We start from the raw sequence: 22,458 nt of genomic DNA on the forward strand, positions 1-22,458 counted from the left end.
AGTTCATTGTCTTCAAATTTTTGCAGGTTTATCATATGGAAAATGAAAACAAGAGACATCTCAGTTTTACAGTGGATAGAGCCCCAGGCCTGGACCTGGAAGGATCTGGGTTCAAATCTAGCTCAGGCACTTCCTAGCTTAGTGATTCTGGGCAAGTCCCTTAACCCCAGTTGCCTAGCTCTTACCACTCTTCTGCCTCAGAACCTCTTCTTAGTATTGATGCTAAGACAGAAGGTAAGAGTTTAAAAAAAGAAAAGCAAACAGCTGTCATGTATAGTGTTTTGAGGTTCATAATGCATTCCCCCAAAGAGCTCTTTAGGATAGCTACTCTGACCATTATTTTCTTCATTTTTCAGGTGAGGAAAATGAGACTCAGATGGTCAGAGAGGATAAAAGGTAGGATTTGAATCCCGCTTTTTCTAGTTCAGTGCTCTACCCACTACACCTTACTATCTTGATTTGCTTGGCTTCAGTGAGCACAGTGCAAGGTACATTTTTCTAATAATTAGATATCCATAAGTGGATTGGGCCGCACTCACAGAGTCATGGATTCCCCTTTGTTGTGGTGGAGGATGGATGACCTTTGGCCAAGATATGGCAGGATTCTTGCTCAGGTATGGTTTGGCCAAATGCCCTCAGGCTCAGGGTCCTTCCCATTCTGACATTCTTCTAATTGGCCTCCTGACCCAACCAGTGGCTTTCCAACACTCATCCTATAACCTCAACGTATTCCTTCATGCTTTGGCTAATCATGTTGCCATTTAGGCCTGAAAAGCATCACTAGTAAATGTACAGAGTGAGGACTGGGCAGAGAATCACAGCATTTTAGGGCGGGAGGACCACAGGTGTTTAATGATATATGTAGCACCAGCCATGGCCAATGGGTTCATTTGTTTTGCTTAATGATACTATTTTGTTACAAGGGAGGGCTCTGTTGAGTAATAGGAGGGAGTCACTGGAAAGGAAGAACAATTAAAATATTAAATTAATTCAGGCTTTTCATCTACCTAGGGCAGGGGTCCTTAACTCTGTCAGGGGCTCCCTCTTTGGCAGTCTGGTAAAGCCTATGAATGCCTTCTCTGAATATTTTTTCCTTTTTTAAAAAAAAATCCTTAATTTCTGTCTTGGAATTGATGCTAAGTTTAGGTTTCAAGAAAAAAAAAGTGGTAAAAGCCAGGCAATTAGGGTTAAGTGACTTGCCCACAGTCACACAGTTAGGAAGTATCCAAGTCCACATTTGAACTCAGGACCTCCTAACTCTAGGCCTGGTTCTTTATCCACTAAGCCATCTAGCTGCCCTTTCTCTGAATAATATTACAGAGGCAGCTGGTGATGCTGCAGATGGTGCTGAGCCTGGAATGAGAAGCCTGAGTTCAAATACTGCCTTAGACATTTAAGACATGGCAAGACACTTAACCTCTGTTTGCCTCAGCTGCAAAATGGGGATAATAATAGCATCTACCTTGCAGGGTTGCTGTAAGGATCCAATGAGATCATATTTGTAAAAAGTGTTCAGCACAGTGCCCGGCACATAGTAGGTGCTTAATAAATGCTTATTTCCTCCTGCCTCCCCTGATATTTATTGCCTATACTTATAATTGAAGGAAACATTACATTTCAACTAGAGGTTAGTGAAAACAAAGATGTAATTTTCCCCCATCCAAGCTGGAACTTCTGAACGGGATCTGCTTGCCAGCTTAAGTACCCCTGACCTAGGGGCCTCCATCCCTTTCTTCCTCAGCACTCACTCCCCTCCCAGGCCTTTAGTCTTGCAGAGAAGGCTCCTCTCACCTCTTATTCCTTTGAAAAAAAAAGCTCGGGCCTTGGTGGTTGGCAGGGCTTGGTGCCCAGGAAGGCTGTGGTTTCCACACCCTTCCAGGTCACAAGTTTCAAGCTGCACACCCGGCGGTGCCTGGCCCCACCCAGCTACCACGGCTACTGGGAAAACCACTTCCCCTTCATACCCATCTGCTCTTAGGGAGCCTGAGCCTGTCAGAGAAGTGCACGATGCTGCCTTTGGTCGAGTTATTTAACTGGTTGCAAATCAGAAGGGCCTCACTGCTTCCAAAGCATCTGCAACAAGTGAGAAACAAGCAGAGGGCCGCAAACCCGGCAAACATTGGACTAAGTCCCCGACAGCCAGACACAACTTCCCCCAGTGAAGATTACGAGGCTTGGGGCGGGCAGAGGCAGCCCTTCCTCTCTGGGATGGGAAAATGGCACCCGTGAGCTAGCTGGTCTCTCACACTGGGGAAGGAGGCAGGGGAGGGCAGCTGCCCAGAGGACTCCGACTGTCTCGTTCCAGGACAGAACGTCCCAAGGTGGCGGCGGCACGGCGGCCACTGGACACGCCACCTGTCCTCTGTGTACGATAAGAATACGTAGGCCATCCACACCTCCGGAGGGGCCTCGAGGAAAGGTCTCTGAAAATATTTTCCTATCAAGCCCTCATTTTAAGGTTGAGGAAACCGAGGCGAATGAGGCCTCACACAATTAGTGGCAGAAGCAAGGCTAGCACAAAGACCTTTTGGTGCCTGGTCCCATCACACCACAGTTGAATATAGAAGGAAAGAGAGGCTGGTTGTTTGAAAGCATGGGAGAGACCAGAAAGTCCAGGTGCCACATTCTCCACAGAACCTCCCCCCAGTCCCACTCCACCCCTCCCCCAAAAGAATATGGGGCTTGAAGTCAGGAAGACCTGAATCCTGCCTCAGTTATTTACTCTCTGTGATCCTGGGCAAGTCACTCAACCCAGGTTTCAATTTTCTTATCTGTAACATGGGAATAATTATAATACCTACCTTACAAGATTATAAAGAGCAGATGAGTTAGCATATGTAAAACACTCTGTAAATCTTAAAGCATGATATAAGCCCTATTATTATTATTATTACTACCTGCAAGTCTTTGTTTTTTCCTAGAGTACTGTCTGGATCTGGATGGCACCTTTGCCCCAGTAACTCTCCAACCTGTGATTATACTTATCTATGGATATATCCCATTTGGATAACCATACAGGACAATCTCCTTGTTCCTTCAGGCAGGAATTGGGTTCCCTTTTATCCTGGTATTCTCAGTAGTGCCTTGTATACAGCAGGTTTCCATAAACAGTTTTTGAACCCTACTACCTTAAGGCTGTTACCATACAGAATGTAATTCCACCCACCTGTTCCAGAAACAATGCATTAGAGAATTAGCCACAAAGAGTGCTTTTTGTGCCACCTGCTGGCTCTCCCTCTTAACGGGGGTCAGAAGCTGTCCTCATCTCTTATTAGAGCAGGCCCTTAAAGGGGCACTCTAGCCTCTGGACACTGCTCTCCTGTACTTCCTTTCCCATTCTGAGCCACATAGCTAGCTGCCACGGTTCCCTTATCTATTGGCTGGGACTTCTCTGAGGAGTGGGGGAGGTGAGGTGTTCTCCAAAGAGCACATGATTCATTAAGTTCTCAAAAAATATTGATTCATTTTCATAAAAAAAACAAAAAACATGGCAGATAGCAGCTTTTTGGGTGGGTGGAGGAGGGAAGGTACAAGAGTGGAACCAAATACATGATAAGGAGGGAAAAAGGTCAAGATTTCTAAAAAGTTAAGTCACCAGACCTAGGATAAAAAAGAGGCTGTGACTAGAAGGAGAGAGTATGGAAGTAAAATATCTGTGTAGGCTAATTTGAAATCCCGCAACCTAATGGACCTAAGAAAATTATTTACAATGCTGGTTTATCCTAGTCTTAAAAGATCCCTTTTGGAAATTGGAGACCTCCTCAGAGGGCATCTAGTTCAACCCCTAACTAAGAAGAAATCCCCTTTATAATTTCCTAAACAAATGGTTATCCACTTGAACCAAGGCTTCTTGGGATGGGAAATCACTAACTCTTGAGGCAGCCCATTCCATTTTGGGACTCATCAAAGTGTTGGGAAATTTTTCCCTTACATAAAGTTGCCATCTGTAAGTTCTATCCACTGCTCCTGGCTTCTGGGACCAGAATGAAATCCCTACTTCCACTGGATTTCAAACACTTACAAGCATTTATTTATTGTCCTGCTGTCTTGCCTTCTCTCTACGTACTCCTTCCCCATCTTTTATTCCCTTTCTCATTTACTGAATTCTTAGTTAAGACATATTTCCACACGTTAACCTATGGAAATCTGGCATCAAATAGAACTCAGTAAGATCTAGATATGCTACCCCCACCCCCAATCTCCCTGTTTTATTCTGAGCTCCTATTTATAGATTCCTTTCATGCTTGGAATAATTCTGGCTTCCTTTATGCTCTCATGGTCCAGACAGAAGAAACAAATGGGACAGTCTACACTGCTGTACTTTCCTGGGCCTGAAATGTTGAGAGATCCTTCGGCAACAAATATACCAAGCTTAAAACCACAGGCCTAGATCCCCTCATCCCTCCTGATGACTCTTAAATTATATACTTTTTGGATCTGGTATCAGAAGACCCAGGTTCAAATGGAAGAAGGATCAGATTTATTCTGCTTGGTCTCAGAAGTCAGAACTAGAATTTGCAGAGGTCAATTTTTGTTTCAATAGAAGGAAAAACTTCTTTAAGCACTAGAGTTGTACAAAAATAGTGAGCTGCTCTTGGAGAATTGTAGGTAAGTTGTTCCTATCACTGGGGGCCAAGTGGAAGCTGATTGACCACTTGGGGATGTTTAAGTATGAGAAGGAATTATTTTATTCATTGTAATTGTATTCCAAGCCCCTAGCAGAACAACAGTTAGGAGAACTTAGTAAGTACTTATTGACTCATTAATTGTGGATAGGATTCCTATCCCAGTATTGGTTGGACTGGGTGACCTGTTTGGTTCTCTCCAGAACTTTGATACTTACTAGCTGTGTGATCTTGGATAAATCATTTAATTGTTTTGAGTCTTCATTTAAAAAAATCTGTAAAACAAGGATACCAATACCTACCCTACCTACATCAATACCACTCTGAAGACCAAATAAGATAATGTATGTAAACACTAATGGCTCTATGTAGATGCCAGCTATGATATGACAGGAATGGGCTACCCTCTGGAAGGTTACTGATGTAGTGGGGATTGCACTGTTTCTGAATGGCAGCTGGAACCCACCCAAGAGGATTCTGAAGAACCAGCACTTCTTTGAGTCCCCCCAATTCAAAGAAACTGAAGCTTTTATACATCAGAACAACTTCATTTACAAATTTGAAAACCACACAACTGCAGTGACTGAGAAACCAATACAAGTGGTATAAAAAAAGGTGGTTGTGGGGATGGGATGACCGGGAGGGAGCATAAATGTAGTATCACATATTTACATTCACTATCAGGCCCCATTCCACAGCTGGAATTTGGGGCTGCTCCTTACCAGCTAAGTGCATTAAGCATTGGGTCTAGCTAATATAAGAAGCACCGAACTGAGCCTGCTGGAAAGAGTGAATCATAAGGCTCTTGGGGGCTCTCTGGACAACTGGTGAGGCCCACTTTCCCCAGGAACATTCCATTCAGAAGCTACAGTTTGAGTTCCTGTTTCCAAAGCCAGAATTCCCCACCCCTTCTCTGGGTGACAGAGGAAGGGGGTGAATGGGGCATTCATTCAGCACCTGGTATTGGCAGCTGAATCAAGCATGGTGTGGGCAGACCATGTTAGACTGGGTTGGGATTAGGCCCACGGCTCTTCTGGTGCCTCAGAAGGCAAAGGGCTAAAGAAGGCCTTTAATTTAGATGTTCCTACAGAGAGTGCCATGAGATTGGCCTGGGGAAAGGCAGCCTGTGACAGGAGTCTGAGAAATAAAGGAGAACCGACATTTCCTTTTTGAACAGCTTATTGGCTACAGACCCCATCTTGGCCACTGGGCCTATATCTGAGGTCAATTGCACTGATGTCTAGGGGGATAATGAGTCTGGTTTGTCTCACGATGGAGGGTGCAGGGAAGGGAGAGGGTGTCTCACTGTTGACATGATTATGCTCCTTCACAGTGGGATGTATCCTTGGCCTGAGGCAATCCTGAAGCCCAGAAAATACAAGGTCATAATTGGGAGTGAGGTGGGGAGAGAAGATATTACTCAGCACCAAAGCCACTGTAAATCATCGACTGGGAAATCCATCCATGGCTCTCCAGTGACCATCTCCTCTCATCTAATGATGCCAGGAGAAGTAAATGCAAACACGTCTTCTTACAAATGGATCATCTGTACCCATTTGTTCCAGTTCACTTCTTGTGGGAATACACGGCCCATGCGGAGCGTACAGTCTATGGTAGGTTCATAAAATACAGTTGGCCTCTCACTCGGGCCAGGGGCCATCACCTCCTCTTCAATTGTTGGTTTGGAGAAAAGGGAGACTCCAGGTGGCTTTTTTAGGAAGAATTTTCTGATACAGCCAAGTGTTTCCAGACCCTGTGAAAATAACAAAGCCAGTCTTTAAGATTTTGTCTTTTAGACAATGTCTGCACTATCCTTTGGTGTGTCTCGTCACTCGTCTGGGCCTTCTCATTTTGTGCACTTAGTGGCCATGCTTTCCCACAGAGCCTTTATTTGGGGAGTGCTAGCCGCAAAGCAACCTCTCTTTTTATATTATCTGAGTACCCATGCATAGAGACTTTTCATATATAGATTTGATGTTCATGGCACAGTTAAAAAGAAATGGCACAGAAAAAAGCACCCAACGTGGAGTTAGGAGTTCAAATCCGAGTACAAGTCTCTCATCAACCAGCCTGTGGTCTTGGGAAGTCATTCAAACTGTCTGGGCCTTTCACTTGTCACACACTGCTAAATGCTCTCTTGCCTCACTTCTGACCTTCTGACTTCACTCCTTTAGCAGAATTAGCTCACATTCTGCCTTCTGTCAGGTGAAAGTCTAGCCCTGTCCTTGAGCCTAGGACCTTCCCTCTGAGAGAACCTCCCATTTATGTGATACATATCTTGTATGTACATAGCTATTTGCATGTTTTCTCCTCCAATAGACCATGAGCTCTTTGAGAGCAGGAACAAGGTTTTTTTGGTGTGTGCGTGTTTGACATGCTTTACCAAAGTACCAGCACAAAGAAGGCTCTTTCCTAAATGCTAACTGACTGGACTGGCTCATCTTTTTGTTCTAGCAATCTTTGAAGTCTGTGCTCATGTCAGAAGCTTGGGGTTTTTACCCAGCACAGTAGATGGTCTGGATTGAATTATCCACATTCTCTCACTTCTAAGATGGAAGACCCAGATTGCTAATGAGCCATTTAAAGTCAGAGAATTCTCTGTGAACCTAAAACTAGCTCTTTTATCACTTGTTCTCTGAAGAACAACACTGAAGATATTTTTCTTCAAGGGAAAGCTGTCCATGCACATACCTGGAGTATTTCCAATACTGCAATGGGCTGCAGGACACCTTGGTAGTGTTGCAGGAGGGTGTTCTCAGGGATGCCAGGCTTGGTCATGATGTGGTAGAGAACAGCCTCCATCATTCCCTTACAGACTGGCTTATTTAGATGGCCATCCACAATGCGCCAGGGCCTGCCAATGAAGCAGACATTCTCACAATCCCTGTTGGAGAGACAGAGGATAGATTTAGTGCTTACATCCATGGAACTAATGTTACTGGTGAGCATAAAAAGATGGGAATGGCAGTAAATGTTATCAGACTTAGTCTTGCTATGAGTCATTTCTGCTTAATTGTTTTTCTTTGTTATAAGGGAATGTTCTATTATGGTAGGCATGATATATTGGAAATTACCTTAGTTAAAAAAAGAAAAGGCATCAATGAAACCTGAATGAAAAACAAAAGAACCCAATCATTTAACCCTACTCACTTTTCCCGGTTTGTTTGGGAGAGGCTGCCTCCTCCTCCAAGACTTTCTGTTAGAAAAACAAAAGAAAGACAGAATTACATATATATACCTTTTCACAAGAATGAGATCATTCCTCTTGAGCTGGTCTCAAGGAAGGTTGCTGCCTCAGGGCTGTCTGCAGCTAGGGCTTCCAGAAAGCTGGACTTTATGCTCATAACCAAGAGTATGGACCCAAGTAATATTTCTATTCTATAAAGACTATCTAAAGAATAGGCATACTTGGGACAACATGCATATGATAGGAGAGGAAGAACAGGTTATAAAAGAAGCAAGGAGGGATAGATGGGAATCCTTACCAAATTCTTTTTGGCAACAAGAGGCATGGCCTTAAGGGGTGTTGGTCTCTCAGGGAAGAGGTGACTTCAGATTCAGAACATAATAATACACTTTGGGATTTTTCTGAATATAACATGTTAATTAGTTACTAAATTTTGATATACTAACACTTTAGTTAATGAGAACATAGGTTTAAAGAGCTGTAAGGGACTTTTGTATGCCAAGCAACTCTAGCACAATATCTGGCACACAGTGTTTAATAATTTATATTTATATATAATATTTTATTTATGCTTAATATATACTTAGATAATATATTTCTATATAAATATATTTAATAAATTCTACTTGTTGATTGATTGGTCTCATGTTCCTTCTGCTGTATGAGGATACTAAGCCTAACAGGTGGAAACAGCACTGTGAGGAAGAGCATTGGACTTGGAATCTGAAGACATGAGTTTGAATTTGACTCTGATATATTCTAGGAATTTATCATCAAGGCCTTAGGCTCCTCAGGCTCCATCCCTATGGTAGGGATGATAGTATGCCCACCACCTACTAGCTCTAGATAAGGTGCTTTGTAAACTTAGCCATTGTTATGAAACCTTCAGAAAAAAGGGGAGAAAAAAACCCAAATCACTTTGACAGAGCTCACCTTTGTTACTGACTCAGTTAAAATGTCCCACCAGCAGGTATGGGGGTCCAGTTAAGTATAATCAAAGCTTGATTATCTGGGAGGCTCAGATAAGGTTAACCCAGAATTAGACTTACCTCTTTTACCTGCCAAATTTTAACAAAAGATCCAGAAGCAACTTCTCATTTACATTTCAGTCACTGCATCCTTTTATTCAATTACTTTAATAAGTACTTTCCACCAGTACCATTCTTTGTCAGAACCATCTCTTGCTTCTTATTTAATAAGATTTTATTTTTATCTATCTGTCATTTGCCATTTTTGAGATATTTATTTAGCTTTCTAGAGTTCACTTTGCTGCTGTCACCAAAATGCACTTTTATCTTTTTAGGAGGACTCTTGAGGTGCTAACCCTGTGGCTGACCATCTGGTTAAAAGACTGAATATCTGTGGTTAGTAAATTGCTTTTAAACAGAACACAGGAAAGCAGCAGAAACTCAAGTCACTGAATCCTGGCAAGGCTTTTCTCTTTATGAAAATATTCAGTGCAATTCAGACTTCCCTCAGTGACTCAGAAGACCTTGTCCTCCAACTGTCACTCGTTATGCTACTGGGTTTTCTTCAAATTGAATGAAAGCTTTGAGAGCCTAGGTACTTAAAAAAAAAAAGGAAACTGGTCTCTGCTGTCACTAAGAAAGAAGACCCTTCTTTTGGGCAAGAGAGAATTGAAGCCAAAGTATACTTAAAAAACCCCAAAACAAACCTTCCTTTTTTATCACTTTTAAAATTGAAGAATGGCAATGGTTAGGCAAACAGGGCTCAGTGACTTGCCCAGGATCACACAGCTAAGAAGTGTTTGAGGCCAGATTTGAACCAGGTTCTTATCACTCCAGGCTTGACACCCTATTCACTATGTTACCTAGTTTCCCCCGATGCCAAAATATACTTTTTTGTAAAGCTTTCTGGAAAAAATCAAGTGTGTTGAAAGAAGAAAAGACTATTCCCAAAGGTAACAATGAGAGCTGACATTTATAATGTACTTTACATATATTACCACATTTGAGCTTCACAACTCAGTGAGGCAGAGGTAGCCTGAGTACTCCCATTTCACAGATAAACTAAAGCTCAGGAAGGGGGGTGACTTTACCCAGATCATATGCCTAGTCATTGCAAAAGCTGGGACTCACTTGACTCTGGGCTTTCTGATTTCAGTCCCTGTCTTGCTCTTCTATACATTCCTCTGCTCCCCTCCCACAAACTAGGTGAGAAATTAAAGGTCTAGTGGGGAGAATGAGTCCAAACAAGCTGATGTCTGCTGCTACCACAAAGTAAAGGATCCCGAAGCACAGGAAGGTAGGAAAAGAACAGTAAGATGATGTACATCACATCTGTCAGGCTCTCTGTCTCTAATTTTAAGAGTCAGTTTTCCCCAGACGGCATATTCTGATATTCTGTTGTGGCATTTGTAGGGCCTCAAGTTACATTTAATAGCTTTCTCCTGGGATATGCCAGTGGGAGTAGGGGTGGTCTACATATTGTCCCAATTACACATGGAAGAGTGCTCAGGCTCAGAAGGGTTAGCTAAGTGACCTCAACTAAGTCAGTGGGTGACAGGGCTGAGTTTTCTGACTCCAAGAACAGGGCTCCTTTCCTTCATTTTACCAATGCCATTAGGCTCATCAGCTATCCAGGGGCCTATCCTCATTCCTGTGCTGCCCATGGTGTCTGGACCCCATGGGGAAGGGCTGAGCTAGTCCACGCATGGCCTGGGACAGTTCCCATTTCTGGGGATTTTCAGGGTAACTCCCTTACTAAGTAGTCTAGTCTTATAAGGACAAGAGAACTGACTGAAAGTGTTTAAGCAGAGCCTGGATGATGACCATCTGTCTGAGAAATTGTGGATATAATGGGTAAGAATTTGGATTCAATCACCTCTCAGGCCCTTCCACACTGCTAAGATTTTATGCATGTCACAGGGAAAGAGCAGTGAGCAGGTGGTCAAAAGTAGTCTTGTTCCAAACATTCATTAGCTCCATGACCATCAGCAAGTCATAAGACTTCTCTGAACCTCAGTTTCCATTTCTGTAAGATGGAAATAAGAACTACCTCTTCATGGGGTTATTTTTTGGCTTAAAATAATAATGTGAGATAATGTGCATGAAAATACTTTGAAAACTGTCAAGTTGAGTATCAGTATAAAGTGACATGTTAAGAAGAAAATCTGAATTCTCCCTCCTTAACCTGAGGGCTAAAATCTGGACCACAGTTGTAAATTAATAATCTGGAGCCAATGAATGACCAAGTATCAATGTCAGTTCAAAGGGAGTGTAAACTGCTGCCATACCTTTTGGGTCCTCATAGCCCTCCAGTGCCTGGGGCTGGTTCCCAAGTTGCTCTTTGCCCAGGATTTCCAGGCCACTGGCATTTGCCTGATTGCCTTCAGACTCTGGTACCCTTATGGGCAGGTCACTTCCACTCAATTCTAACTGAGTCTTGGGTGCTGGAGCTTCTGTAGGGAGGGCCCCTTTCTCTTCAGCTGGATTTGGGCAGTGTTCTAGGCGCACATCCTTCAAAACAGCCTTCTTTGTGGGAGGCTCCTTTGTTCCTTCCAGATCACCTTCTGTGCCCTCCTGGGTAGGGTCAGGGTCCACCTGACTGCTGTGCAGTGTCTTCCTCTTAGCCTCCCGAGGACCCGGTTCAGTTCCCTCAAGGGAGCTCTTCTCTTTGGAAAGCTCCTCTTGGGTCCTCAGTTGTGGCTGCTGGCTAGGGGGGTGAAGATCCTCTGGTTGTAGATCGGTCTCTTCTTCCTTGTTCTTCAAGCGTACCGAGTGTAACAGCCAGGGATGAGCAGAGCTCATTGCCACCAGACGCACAGTGTTGCCTCCAACTTCCAGTACTTGGTGCAGAATCAAGAGGTCCTAGGAAAAGCAGAAAGGCACATCTTAATAAGTATTTGTTGAATGTTCTATATTTCTTTCTCCTTGACAGCACCTGGCAGGAGGGCAGCATATCTTTGCTAGAATGAAGAGGTTATAAGAAAACCAGTATCTAGAAGGTTAAAGGATACCCTTTTCACCCCCCTGCTTTGAAAAGAGAGAGAACCATGGCTTTTCATCTCAACACCTAGAGTTAGTTCTACCTTTTCCCTTTTGACTTGGTCCTAGCTGCTTGCCATAGGCTAGGGAGGGTAGTGACTCAACTTTGAAAAAGTTATCGGGCAGCTAGGTGGCTCAGTGGATGGGGAGCTAGGCCTGAAGATGGGAGTTCCTGGGTTCAAAATTTGACCTCAGACACTTTCTAGCTGTGTGATTCTGTGCAAGTCACTTGTATCTAATTGCCCAGCCCTAACTGCTCTCTCTTCTGCCTTGGAACCAATCCACAATACTGATTCTAAAACAGAAGGTAAGGGTTAAAAAAAAAAAGTCATTATGCTCCATTTTTCTACACCAGCACCCTGTTCCCCCTCAGCCCCCACCTCAAAGTGTGGTTCATTTTAAAAATGAAAGTGAGTTTAAATTTTTTTTTTTGAGAATTTAATGACTCTGCCTTGAGGAACTGAGACTCCCTTGAGGAAGTGAAAAATCACAGCCTTGTCTAAGGGTGTCTATAACTAATACAGAGTGATCCATGAACACATATTTCCATGAAAACCAGACTAGGAGGGAGGGACAGACTTAGTCATGACTGACTCATGAATTCTTTAGATCCTGGATACATGCTTGTTTTGAATTGTGGAAGTAGACACCAATCTATTTGACTTAGCTTTAGTATAGGCCCATCTAAAGGCAGAGGAAGGGATGCAATGACCTATAGAGGTAATATCTAATCACAAGGCCCATGAAGTCAACAGTTGTCAGAGGCTGTTAGAGAAGGATGTAGCACTTTATCTCTACCAATACATATAATCTGGAGAGGAGGCCAACAGGTGGCATAGACAGCATCCTCTTTCCTAGCTACTGATCCTACAGTTGGATGTTTCTCAAATAGGAGATTCAGGCCTCATGGGAAATATATGGGCATCACTTCTACAGGTGGGCTGGGGCTTAGGATGTTTATACCTAGCTCTCATCAATTATTTTGAGCTGGTTGCAGTGGTTAATTGGGCTTTTGTAAGGGTTAGGAAAAGAGGAGTCAATTTGTGACCCTGTAGAGGGCCCTGGGTTGGAAATCAGGTTCCAGTCCTAGCTCTATCACAGTTGTATGACATTGGGCAATTAAGCTATCTGAGTCTATTGTCTCATCTTTATAACAAAAGGATTGGAGGACATTATTTTGTATGTCTACTTAGAATCCTATCTAGAGAAAAACACTTCCTGCAACCTCTTAGGTCTTTTTCAATATGGAATGGAGACCACAACAGGGAAAGTTCACTTCCCACTCAATCACTATTCCGCACTTCAAGTTTCAGGGCCAGTGAGTGACAGCAGGTCATATAAAATTAACCAAGCTGTTCACTGAGAATTTCAGATCTTTTTTGGGGGACAAAGTTGAGATCCCTGGATCTCTAGAGGCCTTAAAACGTTTTCTATATAATAGTATACACAGGAGAGAGCAGATGATCATAAGAGAACACAATCATTTCATCTTTTCTATTGCTGATCATATAGCAGTCACTGGAATACTCCTTCCTCCAAAGTGCATGCAATATGCACAGTCCTGATTAATCCAGGGGAAAATCCAAGCCTATTTTAAAAATGTTCTGACTTAGTGAGTGCTCCTTCCACCTGTAAACAGATTGGTAACTTGTCTATAACAGTCTTCTAGAATTGCCTAGGGCTGTGTTGGTGAAGCTGTGGCATGTGTGCCCCGGCACGCTGGAGGGGGCTGCCCTGTTCTCCCTCTTCACAGCACCCAAGGACGGTATTCACATGCCTACTCCTCTGTCAAGCAGCCCAATGCAAGCACTTCTTCCCACTGCAGCTTGAAGTTGCAGTTTAGGAACATGATCTCTAAAAGGTTTGCCAATGCTGGCCTAGAGTATCTAGAGGTTAAATGACTTGACTTGTTCATTGGGTCAGAATGCCTCAGATGTCAAACTGCTGTTGTGTACAGAACAAAGACCCTTGTTATTTTTTTTAAACCCTTACATATTAATTCTAAGACAGAAAAGTGGCAAGCACAAGACATTCAGGGTTAAGTGAATTGCTCAGGGCCACATAGCTAGGAAATTTCTGAGGCCATACTTGAACCTAGGCCTTCCTAACTCCAGGCCTAGTGCTATGCCACCTATGCCCCTGGCCCATGTTATTCTGACTTCTGAAGTCTCAGCTATGTACCAAGAGCAATATAAAAGAATTATTTTTTTCTTTCTGTAAAAAATTAGAACTCATTCAGCAATTCTTTTAAAAAACTGTCCTTAGTTTTGAATTGGGGAAATCAGTGGCAGGTCCCAGAAAAGTTCCTTCTTTGTCTAAGCCCTAGCTTTGCTCCTTGCAAAAATCCTAATTTTGTCAAAATGCTCCCTGCGTTTCAGGCAGTACTAGAAGAGGATCCCTCCAATCCAGACATCATGAACAAGTTGTTAGCTGCATCTCTCCATACTGGGCTCATCTGTGAAACAGGGCCATCAATCACCGTTTTTAACTACCTCCTTTCACAGGCTGCTGTGAGGGAAGCATTTTGCAGTTTTACAAAAATATGGGCTATTTTTATTTCTCTACAGGTAGCGGTCAGTTTACAATAAAACTGATAATAAAAAATTGGTGCCCAACTAACCTGGATATACTCTGTGAAGGTCTTTGTGCGCTCACAGTCTATCTTCTCAAAGCTGGTGAACTGGGTACTCAGTTCTAACTTGTCTACCCCAAAATGGGAGGCAGCTGCAATGGTGTTCTGGATTTCCAAAGCAGCAGACACATCTGCAGGCTTATACCCATAACTCTTTAGTTGCTGGATAAGCTCATCTAAGTTGCAGGCATTTTCCTGGGGGTTTATCAACCTTGTAAAAGCATCAGGGAGGCAGGTGACCCCAACTGTAGTCTGATCCATTATAGAAGTCACTGAAAAGAGAAGAAACTCAATCACAATGAACCGATCAGAGATTTTCTAAACTATTACATGACAAGAAGCAGAAAGATTTTTAAACATTCTTCTCTGAAATGGTTTATTTACTAGCCCCTGAATAAACCTTGTATCTTCCTTCCTCAGAATTCTTCTTGACTTGCCTTAAATGTTCTTCCTCCTAATCTGTGCCTATCCAAACCCTGTGCATGCTTTAATTCTCAGGCCCAATTCATCTCTGTTTCCTTTGTAAAAACCTTCTATTCCAGCTCAGTGTGTAGTGATGATTTCATCTTCTTCTGACCTCCTACAGAAATTACTGTCTGAATAATCTATTTGACAACTGACCATGTACTACCCTGACATCCATGATTACCATGAACAAAATCTTAAGTCCTCTACTGTTTACAAGCTTCTATCTTGCCTTTCCAACTAGCCTGTAAGTTCTGTGGGGCCTTGATCTGATCTTTCTGGCTTTCATATATTGCACAGCAATAGGGTCTTGTGTACTTAGGCAACCCTCAGAAAAAAATACATCTAAAAAAATTAATTAATTAAAAATATATTTTCCTTGATTCAACTATATCTTTTCTGCATTTAATCCATTTTGCAAATACCTATTAAGTGCTGACTGTGTGCATTGCACCAAAGTTGGCCTTTTAAGAAGTTTTTCAAGGTGAAAGAATGACGTCTTGAGGAGGGTTTCAGGGTATAAGGGTTAAAATAAATAAATAAATAATTTAAAAAGGTTTTAAATGAGAAGCTTTAAAATGAAGAAAAGTATCAATAATGTTCACAGAAATTGATCCTGTTGTGACCAGTTCAAAAGCTGAAGGCCAATTGGTGTACATCTATCATTTCTCTTTACAGGGGAAAAATAACTAGGTTAAGGAAAGAATTGAGGCAGTCAGGCCAACAAGTATCCCCTCCTACCCTAGCACTTCATATCTCTGTCACCTGTCTGTCAGAGCGCTTAGCCACATCCTGATTTGTCTGGCTGCTAAGTGCTATCACTCAGGACTTATGGCTTTTGGCTCTCAGACTGAAGCCCTCAGACTTTCTACAAGAAGTTGACTTGAATAGAACACGAGGCTACTGGTTGTGCCTGTTTTCATCAAATTCTGGAAAGGAGGCTTTTACCAGGGGTGCCAAGGTGAGTGGGCAGTGGAGTACACCGCAGCTTCATTTTCATCTGGCAAGAATTCACCACAATGTTGTCATTAGGGTTCAGGTTCCGAGTGTTGACAATTCCAGGAGCATAGTAGCCTCGCATCAGTAAATAGTTGGTATGGGAAGCCTGGTGGGGTTTCACCTCAATCCTGCGTTTTGCAGCAGTACCCTCATCCAGTTCTTCCTCCTCTTCATCATCATCTTCCAAGCTACCATCTTTTGCCAAGCTAAAAGAAAAAAAGTGGTATTTATTCAAATACATGGCCCTTTCTCAAGAAAAGACTAAAAAAATGAACAATAAGAGAAAAGTCAGTTTAATTTTTCTATCTCTTTTAGGATATAAACTTCTTGAAAGTAAGGACATTGATGACACTTAAATCTGAACTACTGTGATAGTCTTTTAACCTCTTCCTTACTCTTAATCATTCACAACATTGCTAAATTCATCTTTCTAATGCACAGATCATATTATAATCACGTTTTACTCTAAAAAAACCACTCCATGACTCCTTTTTGCCTAGAGAATAAAGACTACACACGTTTAACTCTATCCAAATCTGGTACCATCCAGCTTTATGTCATATCACTTCTCTCTAGCCAAACCAGCTTACTCACAGGTCTCAACATTCATGGCCTTCTTATATCTCTGTCTCACATCACATTATGCTCTGTGCTGTGTTACCCCTTCAAGATCCACTAAAATTCTCCTTCCTCCAAAAAAGTCTTCTCTAATCTTCCCAGTTATGATCTTTCTTTTCTTTAATCTGAAAATTATTTAGTGTCTGTTTTAAGCATTTCATATATTCAAATTTGTAATATAGACACAGACAATGGCAAAAACTATACCTGCCCTTAGTGCTTAGCACACTGCTTTGTGAACAGTACTTTCTTAATAACTTCTTGTGGAATTGAACGGGAGCTACTTAATGAATGTATATTAAATTTAAATCTTTTTCTCATCTGAATTTAACATCAGTCAACCTTTTTTTTTTGTCACCTAGGTTCTGCTTAAGATTCTCTATTTCTGCTTTCCCTATATTTTAAAAAAATTTCTGCATAAACAAACCTATAAAAAATTGTAAATGTTAATAGACTGTCCAATAAGATTCTGACATTGATTAACAGTGTGACGTTGGGCCCTTCTCAGTTCCTTAGTTCCTGGTCATTTGTAAAATGAAGGGGCTAGACAGATGATCTTTGAGGTCTCTTCAAGACCTAAAACATCTTAGATTCTATGGGAATTCATACTGCCATAGAAACAGCATTAGATTTGGAGGCAAGAGACCTGGGTTCATGTCTTGAATCTAACAGTTTAGTATTAATGTGGCCATAGAAAAAAGAATTAGGGTGAACCTTAGTTGTTGTTGTTTTTACTTTAAAATGTGGCCAATCAGATTTAGTACTTCTAAGAAAAATGAGAAAAGCATTTTGTGAAATTTAAAGGGTTAGAGAAAGGTGAATAACCACCACCACAGGCAGAACAGATGTTCTTTTTTGGCTTGGTGGCAGCACTCTGGAGTCCCTGAGGTCATAGCTGTCTGGCAGTCAATGGCCTTACCTTTTCATCACTTCATTCTCAACCATGGAGCTGTCCACCACCACAATCTGGTCAGGGATTCGCACATCTACCGCAAGAAGGCCCAGAGAAAAAAGGCTGAGGATGGCCACACAATGGCCTCCAGGGCCATCTAGTGAAAATGCCACCATATCAGTCATGGCACCTTCTGGTTCCTTGAAAGAGAAACTATCCAGCTGATCTGCCTGGCCAATGGCCTTGACCTTCTCAAAGAACTGAAAAGATTCTGTGCAGACTGTACTGGGGAATCGCCAGGTAAAAATCCTAGACATTAAGAAAAAAAAAAGAAAAAAGAAATAAGCAAGAGAAAAGCTTCAGTGTAGGGCTGAAGAGGAAAATTATTTTGGTTTTAAATGAAAACAAATCTCAAATTCACATGAAAATGAAAGAATTTCTTTTAAAATTTCCTATACTTCATTAGACCCATGTCCCTTTCTAACAGTGCAATTTTAAGAAGGTTAAATGAAATGAGTATTGGAATCAGTCTGGGTTGAGTACTGGCTCCTACTTAATATCTGTGTGTTCCTGGGCAAAAAGTCAACAAGCTCTTATTAAGCATGTACTATGGGCCAGGTCCATTTGCCCTGGGGACACAAAGAAAGATAAAAATGGTCCCTGTGCTCAGGGAGCTCACAGCCTAAAAAGAGAGACAACATGCAAATAACTACATACAAACAATATGTATGTGGTTCACTCTCCCACATACAATAAATTGGAGATAATCTCAGAGGGAAGACACTAACATTAAGGTGGACTAGGAAAGGCTTCTTGTAGACAGTGGGATTTAACTGAGACTTGAATGACTAGATTATGAAGAATGTGGACTGGAGAAAGTGTTAAGAAAAAGGGTTGGAAGGGCATGGTTTTGAAGGTTTAAAAAAGCTAAACAGAGGATTTTGTATTTGATCCTAGAGGTGATAGGGAACCACTGGAGTTTACTGAATTGGAGCGGGATTGCATGGTCAGACCTGTGATTCAGGAAGATCAACTTGGGAGCTGAGTTGAGGATGGATTAGAATGGAAAGAGACTTGAGGCAGGGAGACCCACTGGAAGGCTAATGTAGGTGTAGCTAAGTGGCTTAGGGGGCAGAAAGCCAGGCCTGGAGACAGGGGATCCTGAGTTCAACTCTGGCCTCAGATACTTCCTAGTTGGGTGACCCTGGGCAAGTCACTTAGCCCGCACTGCCTAGCCCTTACTGCTCTTCTGCCTTGGAACTAATACTTAGTATCAACTCTAAAAAGAACAGACACTTAGTATTGATTCTAAGATAGAAGGTAAGGATTTAAAAAAATAAATAAGTAAAAGAAGGCTACTGTAATAGTTCAGATGTGAGACAGGGAGGGTCTATACCAGGGTGGATGAAGTGTGGAGAGAAAAGAAAGAAAAGAAATTCTTATTCAACAATTATTGTTAAAAGAGAATCCATAGGACTTGAGGATGGTAAGGAATAGTGAGGAGTCAAGGCTGCAAGCCTGGGTGACTAAGAGGATAATGGTGCCCCCGATAATAAGAGAAGTTAGGATGAAAGAAGGGATGGGAAAAATATAATGAGTATGATTTTGGATACGTGGAATTTAACCTGTCTGCAAAACATTCAGTTCAAGATATCCAACAGGTAGTTAAGAGATGTGAGATTGAAGGTCAGCAGAAAGGTGAGGGCTGGGCAAATATATCTGGGAATCAACTGCATAGAAATGATAGTTGAATCCATGGGAATTGAGATCACTGAGTGAATTAGGAGAGTGGAAGAAGAGAAGAGGGTCCAGGCCAGAGACTTGGGAAACACTTAAGGTGTGACCTGGATGAAAATCCAGCAAAGGCTACTGAGGAGCAGCCTGACAGGTAGGAGAATAGTAGAACAGTGCCATGAAAACTTAAAGAGAAGTGAGCATCAAAGAGAAGAGGACAGACCTTGCTGGATCTTTATCCACATCCCATCCCCTAAGTGTGGATGTCCTTTCTTCCTCTCTAAATTCTCTATTCTATATTATCATTGATTCAATTATCATCAGTATCCATATGACTCCCCTATACATCCATCCTAAGTTCTGTCCTGAACTTCCATCTTGTATCATTTTGTATCTCCAATTCTACTTCAATGTTCCATATACATCTCAAGGCAATATTTCAAAACAGAAGTCATGATCACTCATTAATAATTCAGGATTACGCCTTGTTGGTACTTACTCGTTTATTCCCAACATCCAAACAGTTGTCAAATCTAATCAATTTTACTCCTATAGCACCTCTTGCATCTATCTCCTTTTCTTTACTCATATGGTATCTATCCTAGTTTAGGCTCTTATTACCCTCTGGACTCTAGTGATAGTTTCCCAACTGGTCTCTCTGGTCCCACAATACATCTTTTATAGAACTGTCAAAATAATCTTCCTAAGTGATAAGATCAGACTTGTGACTCATCTGCTCAGAAGTCCCCACTACTTTCAAAATAAAATATAAGCTCTGAACCTAGCCTCCAGCCTATATTTCTAGATTTATTTCAAACTGTTGCCTTTCATGTACCTTCTATTTCAGTGTAGATGCAGCCAGATCCTGTGTTATCCTCATTGTGGTTCCATGGTATCTGAATGACTTCTTCTTAGCAGCTTGTAATATTTTTTCCTTGGTCTGATAGTTGTTGAATTTGGCTATCACATTCCTGGGTGTTGTCATTTGGGGATTAAGTACAGGAGGTGATCTGTGGATTCTTTCAATCTCCATTTTTCCCTCTTGTTCTAGAATATCAGGGCAGTTTTTTTGGATAATTTCCTGTAGTATGATGTCCAGGCTTTTTCTTTTGTCATCTTCTGGTAGACCAATGATTCTTAAGTTGTCTCTTCTGGAACAATTTTCTAAGTCTTCTGTTTTGTGAATGAGGTGCTTCATACTTTCCTCAATTTTTTCATTCTTTTGATTTTGTTTTATAGTGTCCTGCTGCCTTGTGAAGTCACTTGCTTCTAATTGTTGTATTCTGGATTTTAAAGACTGAAATTCATTCCTGGTTTTTTGGTCATCCTTCTCCTTCTGATCTTTCATTTCCTTTGCCTCATTTTCAAGCTGATTGGCTTTGGCTTTCAAGACACTGTTTTCTGTTTCCAGATGACTTATCTTACTTTTTAAGTTCTTTTCCCAGTTGTCTTCAGCCTCTCTTAATTGTGTTTTGAATTGTATTTTGAGTTCTTCCAAAGCCTGTATTCAATTTGCTGGGTTTTCTGTTTTATTGCTTGGTGTTCTCTCCTTCTCTGTTCCGCTTGCTCTTTGTTCATTGCCTGTATAGAAGCTATGGATTGTAACTTCTTTTTTCTTTTTCTGTTGTTTGCTCATATTTACCCATTTTTTACTCTCTGCAGTTGTCTGAGCTCTTGCTTCTCTCAATTTTTTTTGTTTTGTTTTGTTTTGTGCTTTTCTGTCAGTCTTCCCTCTTGGAGCTTTGTCAGCAAATTTCTCAGTGCAGTGTGTGGGAGAGGGGTGTTGGAGCTTGAGCTTCCCTGCCCTCTGAAGATTTTGATGGGATTAAGTCCAGCTAGGTTGGGCTGGATGTGCCCTGAGGCCAAAGCCTCCTGGAAGGGGGGAGCAATATGGAGTGTCTCAGCTGCTGCAACTAGGCTGCCCACTCTGCGCTTCTTCTCTAAATGCTTCCCCACTGCCTGTGTTCAAAGCTTTAAGCCTGGCACAGCTTTGCCTGCAAGGTACTCCCTCCAGACCAGCACCTTTGCCCACCCAGTTGTTCCAGCTGCCGCTGGAGGTTTGGTGATGTAGGTGGGGGAGGGGTCCTGGGACCTTCCTTCTTCTTAAACCTGAGTGTTCTCAAATTCAGGCTTTTGGGGGTGTACCTTTTAAGTTGAGTCCAGCAGGAGGGTTCCTTGGCTCTGTCTTGTTAGGTTTGATTTTCAGTCCCCTAGGCGCATTTAGATTGTAATTGGTAAGGAAGTGTTTTCAGAGGTCTGAACTTTCGCTGCCTCTATGCCACCATCTTGACTCCCAATGTATAACTTTTATTCCAGTCTAACTGCACTACTAGCTATTGGCCAAAGAAGATGTTCCATCTCCCATCTGTATGCAAACTTCCTGCCCCTGATGCCTGGAATACAATCTCTCCTCATTGCTGCCTTTTAAAAGACTATTTTATTCAAGGCCTAAGTTCAAGTGCCACCTCTCTCAGGAAGTCTTTCTTGATTCTCTCCTCCTACATGCTCTGTCCCTTGTTAGAATACCTTGTATTTACTTCTCTGTGTATATTTTATATTTCCCAACTAACAGAAGCTCTCTGAGGGTAAGGACTGCTTTGTTTTTGGTCTTTGTATCCCCAGCACATAGAACTTGAAAAAAGTAGGAACTTATTAAATATTTGTTAAATTGAACTGAATCATAGGAAGTGGTTTCCCCAATGATGAAAGTCTGAATGAGCTGACTTACATAGTTTCTTAATGCAGAAGCAATACTAATTAATCTGAAAATATAAATTACTGTTTTAAAAAGTAGTGTGTCAATCTTCTCAAAGAGAAAACTACAATTATTTCTGAGCTGTGATAGATCTATATATATTAGGGTTGTATCAAATAAGAAAACACATTTTTTTAAAAGAAAACACATTTTTTAAAAAAAGGATTAAACTGAAATTGTCTAGTTTTCAAAATCTGACTTTAAAACAATTTGGTTTGAGGGGGGGAACATAAGACTCCTATAACCCTTATGTGTAAGAGTTTGTAAACTTGGTTTATTACTTTATATCTGATGGTTACCAAAACTGTGTCCATGAGCAAGTCATCTTCTCTAAGTCTTAGTCTGCTCATCATTAAAATGGGTATAGTAATATTTGTACTACATATTCCTAATAATGTGAAGAAAGTGATTTTTAATGTTCTACAGAAATGTGAGCTACTCTTATGCTACTGTATAACATGGTGACAATATACCCATGAAAGCGGGAAAGTGTTGCAATTACTTTGGGGGGGATAAATGTATCTAGGCCTTACCTGGTAGGATA

General features: G+C 41.6%; 1 protein-coding gene across 1 annotated transcript in view; it reads right to left on the reverse strand.

Moving 5' to 3' along the window:
• Positions 1-5,152: 5,152 nt before the first annotated feature.
• The window catches only part of GTF3C1 (general transcription factor IIIC subunit 1), a 142,662-nt gene continuing 125,356 nt past the window's right edge, over positions 5,153-22,458 (reverse strand). The window contains exons 31-37 of the mRNA XM_001369925.5: positions 17,453-17,734; positions 15,865-16,121; positions 14,440-14,723; positions 11,069-11,642; positions 7,776-7,821; positions 7,317-7,509; positions 5,153-6,378 (exon numbers count right to left, since the gene is read on the reverse strand). Of these exons, the coding sequence (XP_001369962.2) occupies positions 6,157-6,378; positions 7,317-7,509; positions 7,776-7,821; positions 11,069-11,642; positions 14,440-14,723; positions 15,865-16,121; positions 17,453-17,734 (1,858 nt within the window). The 3' untranslated portion in view covers positions 5,153-6,156. The remainder of the gene's footprint in view (positions 6,379-7,316; positions 7,510-7,775; positions 7,822-11,068; positions 11,643-14,439; positions 14,724-15,864; positions 16,122-17,452; positions 17,735-22,458) is intronic.

Source organism: Monodelphis domestica, chromosome 7, assembly GCF_027887165.1.
Source record: "Monodelphis domestica isolate mMonDom1 chromosome 7, mMonDom1.pri, whole genome shotgun sequence".
Taxonomy (NCBI): Eukaryota; Metazoa; Chordata; class Mammalia; order Didelphimorphia; family Didelphidae; genus Monodelphis; species Monodelphis domestica.